Source organism: Sardina pilchardus, chromosome 4 (genome assembly GCF_963854185.1).
Source record: "Sardina pilchardus chromosome 4, fSarPil1.1, whole genome shotgun sequence".
NCBI classification, from domain to species: domain Eukaryota; kingdom Metazoa; phylum Chordata; class Actinopteri; order Clupeiformes; family Clupeidae; genus Sardina; species Sardina pilchardus.
This window is the reverse complement of record NC_084997.1, coordinates 34453389-34469231: the sequence shown is the minus strand read 5'-3', so window position 1 is coordinate 34469231 and position 15843 is coordinate 34453389. Positions and strand designations below refer to the sequence as shown.

The following is a 15843-nucleotide window of genomic DNA, read 5'->3' as shown; positions in this document are numbered from 1 at the left end:
CACATAACGTTATACTTAATACTTGAACTTAAGGAATAGTTCAGAATTTTGGACATACAGTAGGACCTCATTTCCAACTTAGCCGGGATTCAATGGTAACATCCAAATTCAATAAAATAACCAATTAGAAATTAAACTCTACTAACAAGTCTGACGACAATACTATCAACTTTCATAAAAAGCTTTGCCAATCATTATATTACATTATGCACGATGAAATAACATTTTGTACTACAGACTTACTGCTCATTTTCTTCTTCCAAATATCCCTTCCTTAATGTTCCTCATGAAGATTGAAGATAACAGCACAACAACAGTACAACATTTGAAAAGTTTAGGTTACCAGTAATCTCAAAGAAGAACATGGAAATTATAATCAAGGAATGCCGAGCAGATCCCACAGCTTATCCTTCCTGGGGTAATGTATTAATGTCAATCTTTAGCCTTTGGTTCAAATTGTGCTACCATATCAGATTCCAGCCCTTTTACAACACTGCTATAAAAGACCTCTGAGGGCTCATTCACATTGGGTTATTTAAGGAGGCGGGATGAGATGATGTTTCATATTTAATTAATGTTATGAATCCATTGTGTTTAATGTTAACATTGTTAAAGAGACCCTATGCAACTTTTTCATAGTCATAAAACCGCTTAGATATCGTTGTTTTGCTTGACTGACCAGTTTTATCGAAAACATGATATTTATTCCCGCCCCCAGTGTCCCTATCCGCTATTGCAATCTTGCAGTTTGTTCAGGAGGCGATCGCTCCTTGTTTACATCTGGAAGGCTGAGATGCCTAAGGAACAAGATGAACCACACTTGCAATTTATATATTTATATATAGCCTATGTATAAATACACGCTAAAACTGTCGGGGAAGCTCTGCAGAGAAATATGCAAGCATAAAACAAGCGAAAACAAAAAACGAAACCGAAACCGGAGATGAAATCGCCAGTCCTGCATAGTTCTCTTTAATGTTGTTTGATATTTAATTCATATCATTTACAGCACAAAAGTATGTCCTTTTATTTATTTTTTTCATGAACACCTGAACCCAATTTCAGAAATGATGCGGCTCTTTTTGCCAAAAAGTCACATACAAAACCCTCACACATACTGTACACTTGCAAAATATCACATTTTCACCACTCTTGTCAAAATGGCTTACAGTTTCACAGCAATTGCAGAGGACTGTAAGGTATGAAACAAACAAAAAATGCAACTTTCATAAAATCAATGCAGGTTGTAAATCAACCAGGATAGCCTCCGATTTAAACTAATCTAAAAAGGATTATCCAGCTTCCCTACTTGGCCCCGCCTTTTTACAGTTAGAACAACATATTACTGCCTCCTGCAGAATGTGCCTTATGTGATTTCAGCCCTTTTACGTCAGAGTTTATCAGACTGGAAGATGATACTGTGTACAGTATGTCATTAAAGTGACATTATGATTATATTATGACATATCACTTACTACATTCCAGGAATTCAAGCACGCAAGTTGAATTTTTGATTAAGCCACTCAATCTAAGAGTGAATGCCTTATGGATCTGTTTCAGTGCAAAAAGTCCTTTCATTATTCTAATGAATAATCTAACAGCATTTTATCGCATGTGGTTATTCAGCCAAATGGGAATTCCTGCAGTTTTAACTGAGATTGTTTTAATTTGCAGAACAGTCTTCTTTACTTAAATTTCATGAATTCATTTACATGAAACCCTAAAGAGCTGCAGGCTGCATGGGGGGGGGGGGGGGGGGGGCATTCTAGCAGATATCACAGATTGCTTTTCCCAAAAGTATGCTTGATGTGGTGTGTCTATTCCTTTGATATTTTAAGTGAAAGTGCATGGATATGACAAATTGTGCAAACTGATACATATTTCAAATAGCAGTGTAGAAATAACCAAACCGTGTTTTGAGACTGAATATATGTATTCCCTAATTATTGAATCCAGGCAACATGATTGCAATTATGATTCAGCCCCCTCCCCCTCTCTCTCCTGGTACTAGGAGACTGGGACCCACACACACACACACTCACACCCCTGTCTGTCCTGTCCTGTTTGTCTTGTCTTTTGTCGTGCGTCTTATGTCACTATGCCTGCATGGAGAAATTGCCCCTCGGGGATAAATAAAGTTTTTTGAATTGAATTGAATTGAATTGAATTGAATTGAATTGAATGATCTCTTCATATAAAAATGTGAACACAGCTATAGTCAGGAATTCATAAACAGATAAATGTACAATATATCCAAATAAAATGTGAAGTTAAAGGAGTATGTTGAATGATAAAACCATTTTATTTCAGATATGTCTATTTGAAGAGTAAATGTTAATTAAAAACAACAACAAAAAAAAGATAATTTGTTAGACAGTGATGGAATAACTTTTGCCAGTGACAAATAGGTCTATATGTGAAATTATTTGTCTCAAAGGAAAAATAGCCGGTAATGCTTTAGAATAACATGTGCTTATTAGCTATTAATAGTGCATAATAATAGGCAGTTAACAATTATTTACTAACATTTAAGACTAACCCAGAGATGACTGGAGCACTCAGATTAAATAACTTTTTTTATTGTGGTGCACAAACGACTGACGTTTCGATGCACTGCGTCTTCTTCATAGCCAATTTAATCTGAGTGCTCCAGTTATCTCTGGGTTAGTCTTTTAGAAGTAGCCCAGCCAGCGTTTCTGACACTTAGTAGGTCTTGAGTCTGAAGACTTTGGAGAGAGTCGATGATGAGGAGGGTTCAGTAGGTCTTTAGTCTGAAGACTTTGGAGAGTGTTGCGGATGAGGACACTTAGTAGGTCTTGAGCCTGAAGACTTTGGAGAGTGTGAAAGATGACACTTAGTAGGTCTTGAGCCTGAAGACTTTGGAGAGTGTAAAAGATGACACTTAGTAGGTCTTCAGTCTGAAGACTTTGGAGAGTGTTGCGATGAGGACACTTAGTAGGTCTTGAGCCTGAAGACTTTGGAGAGTCTGAAAGATGACACTTAGTAGGTCTTGAGCCTGAAGACTTTGGAGAGTGTAAAAGATGACACTTAGTAGGTCTTGAGTCTGAAGACTTTGGAGAGTGTTGAGGAGGAGGACACTAAGTAGGTCTTGAGTCTGAAGACTTTGGAGAGTGTTGAGGATGAGGAGGGTTAGTAGGTCTTTAGTCTGAAGACTTTGGAGAGTGTTGAGGATGAGAACTCTTAGTAGGTCTTGAGTCTGAAGACTTTGGAGAGTGTTGAGGATGAGGAGGGTTAGTAGATCTTTAGTCTGAAGACTTTGGAGAGTGTTGAGGATGAGAACTCTTAGTAGGTCTTGAGTCTGAAGACTTTGGAGAGTGTTGAGGATGAGGAGGGTTCAGTAGGTCTTGAGTCTGAAGACTTTGGAGAGTGTAGACTAGAGGATGAGGAGGGTTCAGTAGGTCTTGAGTCTGAAGACTTTGGAGAGTGTAGACTAGAGGATGAGGAGGGTTCAGTAGGTCTTGAGTCTGAAGACTTTGGAGAGTGTAGACTAGAGGATGAAGAGGGTTCAGTAGGTCTTGAGTCTGAAGACTTTGGAGAGTGTAGACTAGAGGATGAAGAGGGTTCAGTAGGTCTTGAGCCTGAAGACTTTGGAGAGTGTTGAGGATGAGGACACTTAGTAGGTCTTGAGTCTGAAGACTTTGGAGAGTGTAGATGATGAGGACACTTAGTAGGTCTTGAGTCTGAAGACTTTGGAGAGTGTTAAAGAGGACACTTAGTAGGTCTTGAGTCTGAAGACTTTGGAGAGTGTTAAAGATGAGGACACTTAGTAGGTCTTTAGTCTGAAGACTTTGGAGAGTGTTGAGGTGGCGCTGGCATAGACGAGGAAGGAGCCCTCGCTGGTGTGGAGGAACTCCCAGTCCCTACAGCCCACCGTCAGCAGCTCATGAACACACACAAACCCCTCTGAGCCCTGCCATCTGAGGAGGACACACACACACACACACACACACACACACACACACACACATTTATATATACACACACACACACACACACACACACACACACACAAACACACACAGAGGGTATTCAAGGACAACAAACACTCCTGCAGTACTGCCTCTGACCTGTAGATGGCACTGTTGAGTGAGTAGGAGGTGCCGTTGAAGGAGTTGGCCACCACCAGGAAGCTCTGCGTCCCAACCGTGAAGAACTCCCAGTCCACCGCCCTGAACACACAACATGCATCATCAACAGACCACTGGAGTGGAGTCTGTGTCTGTGTGTGTGTGTGTGTGTGTGTGTGTGTGTGTGTGTGTGTGTGTGTGTGTGTGTGTGTGTGTGTGTGTGTGTATGATGCATTGTACATAGCTGTGGTGTGTGTGTGTGTGTGTGTGTGTGTGTGTGTGTGTGTGTGTGTGTGTGTGTGTGTGTGTCTGTGTGTCTGTGTGTGTGTGTGTCTGTGTGTGTGTGTGTGTTTAAGAGAGAGAGTCTGAGTATGACTAACTGTGTATATGTTCTGAAATCTGATGGAGTTTTGCACATTGTGGAGTGTGTTTGTGTCTCATGTGTGAGTTTGTGTGTGTGTGTGTGGGCGTGCGTGCATGTGAAACTCATGAGTGTGTGAGTATGTCCTGGAACCTGATGAATCTCTGATCTACACCCTCTCAGGGCCATGTTTGCTGAGAGACAGGTCCCATATGTACAGTATATGGGTTGTGATGTCTCTGCTCTGAGGATCTCCCCAGTGAAGGCCTCTAATAGAGTCATTAGAGCTGATCATGTCTCTGTATCAAGCAGGACTGACCTGCAGAGAGAAAGCTGTACCTGAGAACTTGCTTATCCCGCCTTGAAATTATAATATTTGCTGGATTATGTTAACTGACATAATGTAATAAAAAAAAATGTTGTACAACTAAGGGCTATCATGTGATGTCTGAAAGTTGTGGGTTCAATTCCCAGATTCCACTGTTGTGCCGTTGAGCAAGGCACTTAGCCCCAAGTTGCACCAGGACAATGTACTCCTTGTAATATGGTTGACATACAGTACAGTATGTAAGTCACTTTGGACAAAAAAGTGTCTGCTAAATGTAATGTAAAGAAAGAAGTCAAAGCTGTTTCACTAGTCATGATCATTGTGTTATATCACTGTTTTGGACCTCAAATATAATCCCAGCAAGACACACAGGCCTGCACGCAATACTGAACACATGGAGCAAAAGCAACTCAACCACTAAAGCACCCAGGATGGAGCAGACAGTAGTATTTTGACACGCTCATACTGTATTCAATCAGCGTTGTCTTCCAACACAGAACAGCTCCAGTGCCCCCTGCTGACAAGTATATAGTAGTGCCTGTTGGAATGACATCAGCGAGACACAAACCGAGACACATACAGTACAGATGCTGATAGCTGAAGTGACATGAAGTTAATTTTACAAACCATGCCTCTGTTTTCAGATTTTATTTTGTGTTAAAATAAACATATGTACATATTCAAAGTGTTTTTCTTAATCTAAACTATTATAATTATCATTTTATTGTGTGTGTGTGTGTGTGTGTGTGTGTGTGTGTGTGTGTGTGTGTGTGTGTGTGTGTGTGTGTGTGTGTGTCAACAAGACAACTCTGTGGGAGGAATTCGTCTGATTTGAATGTTGGTGAGTGTGAGGGTAAATGACTCATAGTAACTCAATAGGAAATCTCATTAAAGGAAAGGTGAAAGAACCTCACAATGATTTATATCATACTGCATAATATCCTCATGCTAATAAACTAATGTTACTCGTAAGCTACTTCATTGTAGCTTTTTTGGTTCACTTGGCAGTTATTTGTAGCCTGACTCTCGCCAGACCCTTGTAGTTCCGCCATGCTCCACCAGAGGCGTTTCGCTGAGCTCCACACAAGGGTCTGGACGCGAGGGCAATCCAAACCCCTGGGCCAGTGATCAAAAAATAAGCAACCAATCAGGAGCGCCGAAGCGAGTGTTTGATTCAAATAACAATGGTGGCACGCAGCGAGGAGTCTTGTGCTGACATTGATTCTGCTATTTCAACCGTTTTGTCGAATCTATCGAGTATTCATTCTTTAAAAGATTAACAGAGAATAGTTTTGAAGACATTTATTGGTGGCAGGGATGTTTTTACTCTTCTTCCGACCGGGTTTGGCAAGAGCTTGGAAAAGCCTAGCACGTCATTCAAGATAACAGGCAAGTGGTTTATCGAATCACATGCGAGGATGTTTTACAAGGACCCGCCTTCAGAAATACATCTCCTATCGAGAAGTCCCAGATCCTTGTGTGAAGCAGACAGCGAACTACAGGATCTGGCGAAAGTCAGGTTAAGTTATTTGTGCCTTAAACCTGACAGCACAGTGTGCAGAGAGCTTTACAGTCTATGGGAGAGAGTCAGTATTGCAGGTACTGACATGTGTAGTTCACGCCCACAACTGGGACATTCACCTGAGATGTGTCATCTCTGCATACCTGGAGGGGGAAGGAGGGACCTTCCAGTCATTTCCATATTATGTGATGCTGGCATGAACTCAACCAAATAAACACACTCATGTGTGAGACTACCCTTCATATTCTATTGTGAATAAAAATAGTTCAGGTGGATACTGTGGAGCGAGTTCTCACTTCTAGGCCAATTATAATGACTGCCCATTTATCTGAATGTAGGCATACTCAGAATGAATTGGTCTGATATCGTTCTCAGAGTGAACTTTACTTTACATACTGATGTGTGCCACTACACTAACCAATCAGTCTGTATGCCACTTCACACTTCTCCCTCTCGCTTCCGTGTGTCTGTAGTCCGGCCTCTTGCTGAAGCAGGAAATGAAAGTTAGTTGATCTCGTTTCACTGAAAATGAGATATAAGCTGCTCCAGTTTGACTACTTTTCCAGAAGCTGGAATTAGAGCACAGGTGAACACTTAGACTCAATCACTTGTATTTGAAGACCAGTCCACCCCTGAGACTGAAGAGCTGAAAGACTGAAGGAAGAACCCAAATACTCAGGATTGCTTTTCTTCAGGACGTCATAGTTAGGTGATTTTACTAGTGTTTACTGAGAGTTAAAAAATGGCTTCTTTCATCGAGAAGGATTTGTCCTGCCCTGTGTGCTGTGAAGTCTCTCTGCAGCAGTTCTGGGAATCTAAAGGACACCAAGAATGTCCTATCTGCAGGAAAAGATTCACAAATTCAAATCCACAAATGAACTTGGACTTGAAGAACCTGTGTGAGACCTTACAGCAGAGAAGTCAGAGAGCTTCAGCAAGGTCTGAGGTGCTCTGCAGTCTGCACGGTGAGGAACTCAAGCTCTTCTGTCTGGAGGATAAACAGCCTGTGTGTCTGGTGTGTGGAGACTCACTGGAACATATGAATCACACCTTCAGACCTGTTGTTGAGGTATCAAGGCAATTCAAGGTAAAAGTTAAAGCATATCTGTCATTTTATTTCATTATGTTATTTCACCTCATGACATTGAGTATCATTCATGAAACCTTAAGGCTTATAGACTACCAAAATCGGAGAGATATTTACAATGATAATGTGTCCTCTGAATGGACCCTGAGACTGGCAATAAAGGGGATGATGATGACGATGAAGATGATGAATATCTCCAAATTCTTTGAGTTTACAGTGTGACATGAAACTTTGACATGAAACTTGCAATAGGAGCATTGGGTATGGGCTGCAGTGTCCACTCAAAAACAACAAACTGATCAATCTACTAAATCACTGTTCAATCGCTCGTCATTCACACTCATCGGCCAACAATACAACACAACTCTCTCATACGTAATTCACTTAAACTCTGACTAAACTTAGAACTCTAAACTGACTTAGAACCCCTGTTGTAATCCCTCCCTGTATCAATTGCTAACCTATCTGAACCCTAAATATTCCGTCCAGGACACCTCCCCCAAATCACAACACATCAGAACTCATAGACCTCTGAAGTTCGCCTACAAAAAAGCCACCATCTTTGCCCAAATAAGGAGATCCGGTATCTTGAGATTTCTTCTATGGGAAAATAACATGGGGATTTTCAATTATCGCACCTGTTAAACTCTCACGGGATGATGACATTGGAAATGCAGACGTTTTTCACTACACAGTTTTGTCCACTGCCGTCTAGTGGATAATGTTATCTTCGGTAGGTGAAGACGGCACACTTTGATCTTTGCTACCCCAGAGCTAACTTACCATGCAACTTGCCATAGGCAGTTAGCTTCAATTAACTCCAGGATCTCCTAATATGGGCAAAGATGGCAGCTTTGGATCCTTTTTGTAGGCGAACTTCAGAGGTCTAATTAGAGGACAAATTCCATGACACAGGAGGGAGAGGGAGACACAAACACTCTTGTGCACACACACACACGAGACACAGGGAACAGACGGAACAGTCCAACAAGTGGGCAAATAGCATCGGCGCTACAATATCTTAAAAATACTGAAGCCCACCACAGAGTGAATTGAACAGTTCCTTATAGTCAAGTGATTATGTTGTGTTCCCTGTTTGTTTGATGAATGGGTATGACTGGTGCCAGTGATGAAGTGCAGATGCTAAGAATACATTATGTAAAATATAGACTCAATTAAGTCAACTGCACATCATCAGTATTACAGGTACCCTAGATATTGGAAACCTATTGTACCATAATGTACATGATTATGCTATTATACAAAGGACTTTCTGTCATACGGATGTATGTAAGGGATAATTCATATTTCAGCTGTGAATAATGACCTCTGTAAGCAGAGGTTACGTTTGTTGTCTCTGAATCAGACATGCGTCTTTTCAGAAATGATCTAAGATCAAATGAAAGATGGTTTTCACACATTTTTAAACATGAGGCCCCAGCTATTTTCCTCTTTCTGTTCCCACAGCACAGTATGTCACACCTCATATCACACCAACCAGAGTTAGCCTACTAATAGCTCACATCAACTAGTAACTGCAGGACCTAACCAGCATTCATATCACACCAACCAGAGTTAGCTCACTTCAACTGGTAACTCTAGCAAACTGCAGGACCAGTATTGATATCACCCTATCCAGTGTTACTTGATTTACGCGTACTTGATTAACGCTTTTTTATGTAAAGCACATTGAATGACCTGACCATAGCTCACCTCAACTGATACCTCTCTGCAAGACCAAACCAGTATTCAATTAAAATATAGCATACGAGTCTCTGAATTACTCCAAATAGCAAGATGCAAGATGTTGTACTTAGGACATGATGATAATAGTATTGTTTTAAAGTGAACCATTATCATATATTTCAGGAGGAACTTAGAATACAGCTGGGCAAGATAAAAGAAAACAAGAAAACACATGACAAAATTCAACAAAAGTGTAATAAAGCAGCACAACACATTAAGGTAAAGATACTCACATTGAGGAAATATTACAATTCCGTATTTATTTCACATATAAACATGGTAATGATATGTGTTGCTGTAGAAACAGGCCCAGCACACAGAGAAGCAGATCAGAGAGGAGTTTGAGAAGCTTCACCAGTTTCTCCGAGATGAAGAGGCAGCCAGGATAGCTGCACTGAGGGAGGAAGTGGAGCAGAAGACTCAGATGGTGGACATCTCAGCTCTTTCAGACACAATCAAAGCATTAGAGCAGGAGCTGAGAGCTGATGATATCACATTTCTGCAGGTAGGAGCAATCCACGGTCCATCAAGTATTTCAAGGTCTGATCAACAGTTTGATGTTGTTAAAGTACATAAATGAGAACAAAATTGAAATAATTACACACAAAGACCCTATACACTGATATTTTTTTAAACAGATACATGTTTGCATTAATCTCCATACATAAGATGACACAAAACGACTGAAAATGGTCTGAATGCTTTAACTATCATGACAGATCAGTAGGTGGCATTAATGTGTCCATCAAATTTATAATAAATTCCAGAGACACTCTCTGAGGTAAAACCTGAAAATAACTTCTGCCTTGAATAATGGGACATAGAGATGAAACTCAAAACATGGCAAAAATGAAATTTCATTCCTATATATGGATGGATGACAAGGTTAAATTGTTAATTACACGTCTTACAGTTGACTACAAAACCAGAAAAGCCCAGATCCCTGATTATGCCTCTGCTTCCTCCCTCTCTGGTAGTGGTATAGCTGATTAACAGGAAGTATTGCTATAGCCTACACTCAGTTTGGCTCAAACATGGTCGTTTATAAAAACATCCAAGGAATCCAAGTTTTTTTTTTTTTTTAAATCTTCACTTTAGAAGGAGTTGCTAAAAATCAAAATCTAAAAGCTAAACATTTGTTTACATGTGAACAAAAGGCCTGAATTAATAAAAATAGATCTGTTTTGAAAAATATCCAGATACGTGTCTAAATTATGTGCACACTTACTGCATCTTAATATGACCACAGTACTACTGTAGACTACATCCCTTGATGGAAAAAGAAATCACAAACAAGTATTATGTGAAGTTAGTTAAGTATTAGGTAAATATTATGTTAAAGAGAAGATTACATTACATTATTTTTCTTTTTCTTTTTTTTGTGAAATGTCTGAATCCTGTCCATAAGACAGTGTGGAACATACAGTAGAAGAGACTGGATCAGTCTGAATGCTTTTTGTTTGTATACTAAAGGTATATTGAGGATTGGGTTTATATTCAGGGGGGTATTCCATTAACGTCGCTTATAAAGGCGGCGCTTGACAACAATAACCTGGCTTGAACTAGCGTCAACTTTTACTTTGGGGCTGAAGCCGTTCCATTAACTTATGCTAGCTGCATCTTGGCCTCGTTTATTCAAACGAGGCTTAAATCAGCTTCGTGTCTGCTCGTGCACGAGGTAGAAAAGTACACCGAAACCGTAGATTGGCGAAAAGAGGATATATGTCGTAAAATTAAGGCAAACTAGATGTTTTCAGTTTGATTTACAAGCGCCATCTACAGGATTTTCATCGGAAGTAATCAAATTGAACACCGAGTGAAAAAAATAGATGGTTGCCTACAGAAAAGGATAATAACGAAATCGTAGGCTACTGTAAATCGCTAAACAGCCTAATTATGATGTTTTGAATTGTGACTTTGATTGTCTTCACTCTGAACAAAACGAGTGAATAAGCAGGCTATTTAAACTCAAAACAACTTTGGCATAGGCTATTCAACAATAAAGATAACCTACGTTTGTAGATTAAAAGGGTTCACTCTGAAATATTTTTTCGGTGGTCATAAAATAAATTAGTAGCCTATATTGTCCTGGGAGTATTGGGAGAAAACCTAGCCTATTGTCTCCCATAAGCATATCTGCCAAAGTGTTTGTGAAATATAATTATCTGAAATGCAATATTGGCTTTCAATATATCATTTCATATTTAATTTGTGTAATACAGTTGGTTTGATATCCGAACTATAGGCCTAATCACTATAGGCCTATATGAAGCGGTTTTAATTATTATAGCCTTTACAGAATTAGGCTATAGGCTGGCTTGCCTTGCATCGTATAGGCCACTGACAGCCTGCCTACTGTCACTGAACAAGCTACTGTACATGACCCTTTATCAATAGTGATGCCTTTCATTAAAGAGTATAACTAAACATGGCAATATTAATGTGTTAACATAGCCTATGTAAATTCATCGCATGGGAACCGAACCCGAGAACACGCAAAACATACCTCGGTTGATATCCTGTCACGCTGCACATGACACCACGACATACGTACTTTGTGCAGAGCCGCAAGATTCCTTGGACCACACACAGATCAAGTTCAAACAATGTAAGTTGCATAATTTTCAGAAATTCTTTGAAACTAGCGAATAGGTAGCCTTAAAGGGATAATCCGGAGTGAAATGCACTTTAGATAAATTTTTCGGACTATTGGGAGTACATACGTTGAGTTTGTGTGAAATGAATTTAATCGAGTCAGTAGGCTACCTTTCCGGAAATGTTAGTAAAGTGTTGTTGAAGCGTTGCGCAGCTGCCGCAGCGACATTTCCGGAAGGTACTGACTCGATTAAATTCATTCTGGACTCTCTATCCGACCACATAAAGACGTGAGGATACTTCGGTTTGGCTTTAGGGACCCTCTACTCACTACCACGTAAGTGTAGTGTTGTTTGGAACAGTAGAAGAGGTATAAAAATAGCGTTTTGTAGTGGCGAAAGGACCTGCCCCGGTCACTTACAGGCTAACGAGTTTTGTCTAAAAACGGTGAACTCGAACTTTCTCAAAATACATCCGAATTACATGATTTTGGTGTCAACTCAACGTACAGTATGTACTCCCAATAGTCCGAAAAATTGATCTAAAGTGCATTTCACTCCGGATTATCCCTTTAACCAATGCTTGCAACACTGTCGGAAAAAAGTTTCTCCCTCTATTTTTTAAGTTGTAGGCTACAGGTGACGAAAGCACAGGTTGACGGAACCAACAGTTTGGGACTCGTTTTCCGACTGGTGTTTTTTTTGCAACACAGCTTAATTTAGCTCGGCAGTTAGCCTGCCACCAACCAGGTTAGTTCAGAAGCATATGTTACCCCAGCAACTCAGCTGAGATTCCTGTTAGCGGGAGTAATGGAACCGAACTCTCTCTAAAATGAGCGAGGCTTATCAAAGTTAGCCGCGATTTACGGTTAGCTCGCTTGATGGAATACCCCCCAGGTTATTCCAAATTATATTATTGGGATTATAGAGAGTTATTTATTGAGGTTATGTACTGGGGATATAGTGAGAGTTGTTTATTTATTGAGATTATATGAAGCGTTACTATCTGAAGGTATGTATTGAAGTCAATTGAGCTGCCTTATGTTGTCCAGGGAAACATGCTCTAAAGAGGTGACTTTTTTTTTCATTTATGACAAAAAATGTACAACAACTTTCTTAAACATTTTCAATATATGTCCTCCATTGTAATTTGACAGAACTGCAAGAGCATAGAGAAAAGGTAAGTGATATAGCTTCTCTCTCTCTCTCTCTCTCTCTCTCTTTGCCTCCGTTCTCTCTCTCTCTCTCTCTCTCTCTCTCTCTCTCTTCTCTGTGGTTCTGAACCCAAACCCACAGCAGCACTGACTCCTGAATGTTATTCCAGAGCCCAGTGCACACTGCAGGATCCAGAGAGGGTTTCAGGAGCTCTGATCAATGTGGCAAAGCACCTGGGCAACCTGAAGTTCAGAGTCTGGGAGAAGATGCAGGAGATTGTTCAGTACAGTGAGTAGCCTACTGTTTACACACACACACACACACACACACACACACGCACGCACGCACGCAAACATAACCGCTGCCTACAGTGGGCTACATCTGTACAGGTGTTGCTGGGGAGGGAGGCGGGAGAATGAGTAAATGCATCACACAGTACACAGCTGTGCAGCATCTTTGCTGCAGGTACCAAACCACTGTCAGGTGATGTTACTCAAGAAGAGAACACCTGGTACCAGCCCTATTGATAATGACCATCATTCACATCCTCATCACTCAGTCCTATTGATAATGACCATCATTCACATCCTCATCACTCAGTCCTATTGATAATGACCATCATACACATCCTCATCACTCAGTCTTATTGATAATGACCATCATTCACATCCTCATCACTCAGTCCTATTGATAATGACCATCATTCACATCCTCATCACACACCACTCAGTGTTCAGCTCATGTGTGTGTTCTTTCTCTCTGCAGCTCCTGTGACTCTGGATCCCAACACGGCAAACCCACTTCTCATCCTGTCTGAGGATCTGACCAGTGTGAGAAGTGGTATTTCTTTACTTCCTGATAACCCAGAGAGATGTAACAGGTTTTACACTGTCCTGGGCTCTGAGGGCTTCAACTCAGGGACTCACTGCTGGGATGTGGAGGTTGGAGAGAGAATGCTCTGGGAGGTGGGCGTGATGACAGAGTCTCGCCAGAGGAAGGGAAAACATATTGATGATGACAGTGGACTGTGGTATGTGTTGCATATCAATGGGACTGTAAATGCAGTGTGTTCTCTAGATGGCGTGACTCGCTTAACAATGCAGCAGAAACTCCAGAGGATCAGAGTGCAGCTGGACTGGGACAGAGGAGAGCTGTCATTCTCTGACCCTGATAATAACACACACCTACACACTCTCAAACACACTTTCACTGAGAAAGTGTTTCCATACTTTCGAAATTCAAATGATAACTTTCCTTTGAGGATCCTACCAGTGAAGGCTTCAGTGATGGTAGATGTAACTGTAACAGTTGTGCCATGATCAAGATCACTGGCTATGTTAATTTGAATCTCATTGGCCCTCATTTATCAACAGAGCGTAGAAACCAGCGTATATCTGAGCGTAGAAATCATCTTACGACGGGGCTCACGTGTGATTCATCAAACTTTCGTATCACTCCAATTCCAGAATGAACGTTTGTTGATAAATGTGGCGGCTGGAAACAAGCGTGATTTAAATATCACGCCCCTATATTATGCTCGTTTGAATGGCCTCGCCCCTAGAATTTACGACATGAAGGTGCATTATACGTCCAAAAGAGATCATTAGTGATCTCGAGCCACAGTGACGTCCAGCTGAACCTTGTTCATTTTGACAGCTAGAAGCTGTCATCAAGGAAGGCGGGAAACTAGAGCGATATAAGCGCAACAGACTTTATTTTCGCAGAGAGAACACATCATACTATAAATACATTCATTACAAAACCGTACGACACTGAAATTTGCCCTTTGAAAATAATTTAAAATATATAGGCCTAGGCCTAATTCATGAATGTTGCGTTTGCCAAAGAGAAAGTAATCATCGCCTATGGCTATTCTAAGCCATGAAATGTGTCAATATAATATGCTACATTACAGCAAATAGGCTGCACATGTACAGGAAAGGTGTAATGTCCGAGATAGTCCATCAATTCAACTATTCAACTTTCTAATCCACCGGCGATTTACTGCCGCGTGATGCTATGCCGCCTGAAAGACTGGTGTACACGAGTTGAGACTAGACGTGAGATTTGAGCGTAGCCACCGATCACGTTCACATTGATAAATGCCATACTTTGCGTGGAAACAAGCGTACGCCTGTTTTATGCCTGTTTTTGGTCGTACGCACGTTTCGTAAATGACGGCCACTGTCTCTATTTTCTGTCATTGGGCACTTTATTCATTTGTTGATGATGGCTTGTGAAAGAATAGTTCTTTATTCTGAATGTCATAACAGAGTTCCAAGAACAGCACGGCACAGTGTTAAAGTGAAGCGAGGTAACCATGATGGAGCTCAGAACAGTGATATTGGTGGCTATAGTAGTAAATCCCTAATACACACTCACATCTCTGTCATTAGGCGAGTTCGTGATGGTGCAGGATCGAGCAGCACTGCGCAGAACTCCGTTATGTTTACTGACATGGCGCGTCCGGACGGGACTAAATTCCCTGGTAATTAGCCTTCCCTGGTAATTATTACTTTACCTCATGATGTCACCCCATAAAACTAATCCCGTCCGAATAGGGTTTAAGATTACAAGCACATTAGCTGTGCCAGTCCCTACAGCTCCTGCCCCTGCTGCCCCAGTCCCAGTAGCCCCAGTTGTTGTGTTGAATTGTGACCATTTTGAATGAAAGACTTCACCTTAGAGAAGCCTGTGTTCTTTAGATTTGTTTTGTGAAATAAAACTCTGAATCCTTATTCCCGTGGTCTCTTGCAATTGTGCTCACCCAGTATTGTAACAGGAGGGGGGAAATCAGGTAGAGGTATGGCCTTCCTGGACAGATTCAATAGGATGTCTCTTGTGGGAGTGAGCAATTAGTTAGGTACACTATTTGGCCTTCAGTCTGCTTACAATAAAGATTCTGGTAACACTTTATAATAAGGGTACATGAATTCTCATGAACTAATGCATGAATTAATGC

General features: G+C 40.9%; 1 protein-coding gene across 1 annotated transcript in view; it reads left to right on the top strand.

Annotated features, from left to right (window-relative positions):
- The window catches only part of LOC134079029 (E3 ubiquitin-protein ligase TRIM35-like), a 63455-nt gene extending 49236 nt beyond the window's left edge, over positions 1–14219 (top strand). Inside the window, exons 2-5 of the mRNA XM_062535194.1 lie at positions 9256–9351; positions 9434–9672; positions 13051–13169; positions 13647–14219. Of these exons, the coding sequence (XP_062391178.1) occupies positions 9256–9351; positions 9434–9672; positions 13051–13169; positions 13647–14200 (1008 nt within the window). The 3' untranslated portion in view covers positions 14201–14219. The remainder of the gene's footprint in view (positions 1–9255; positions 9352–9433; positions 9673–13050; positions 13170–13646) is intronic.
- Positions 14220–15843: the final 1624 nt, after the last annotated feature.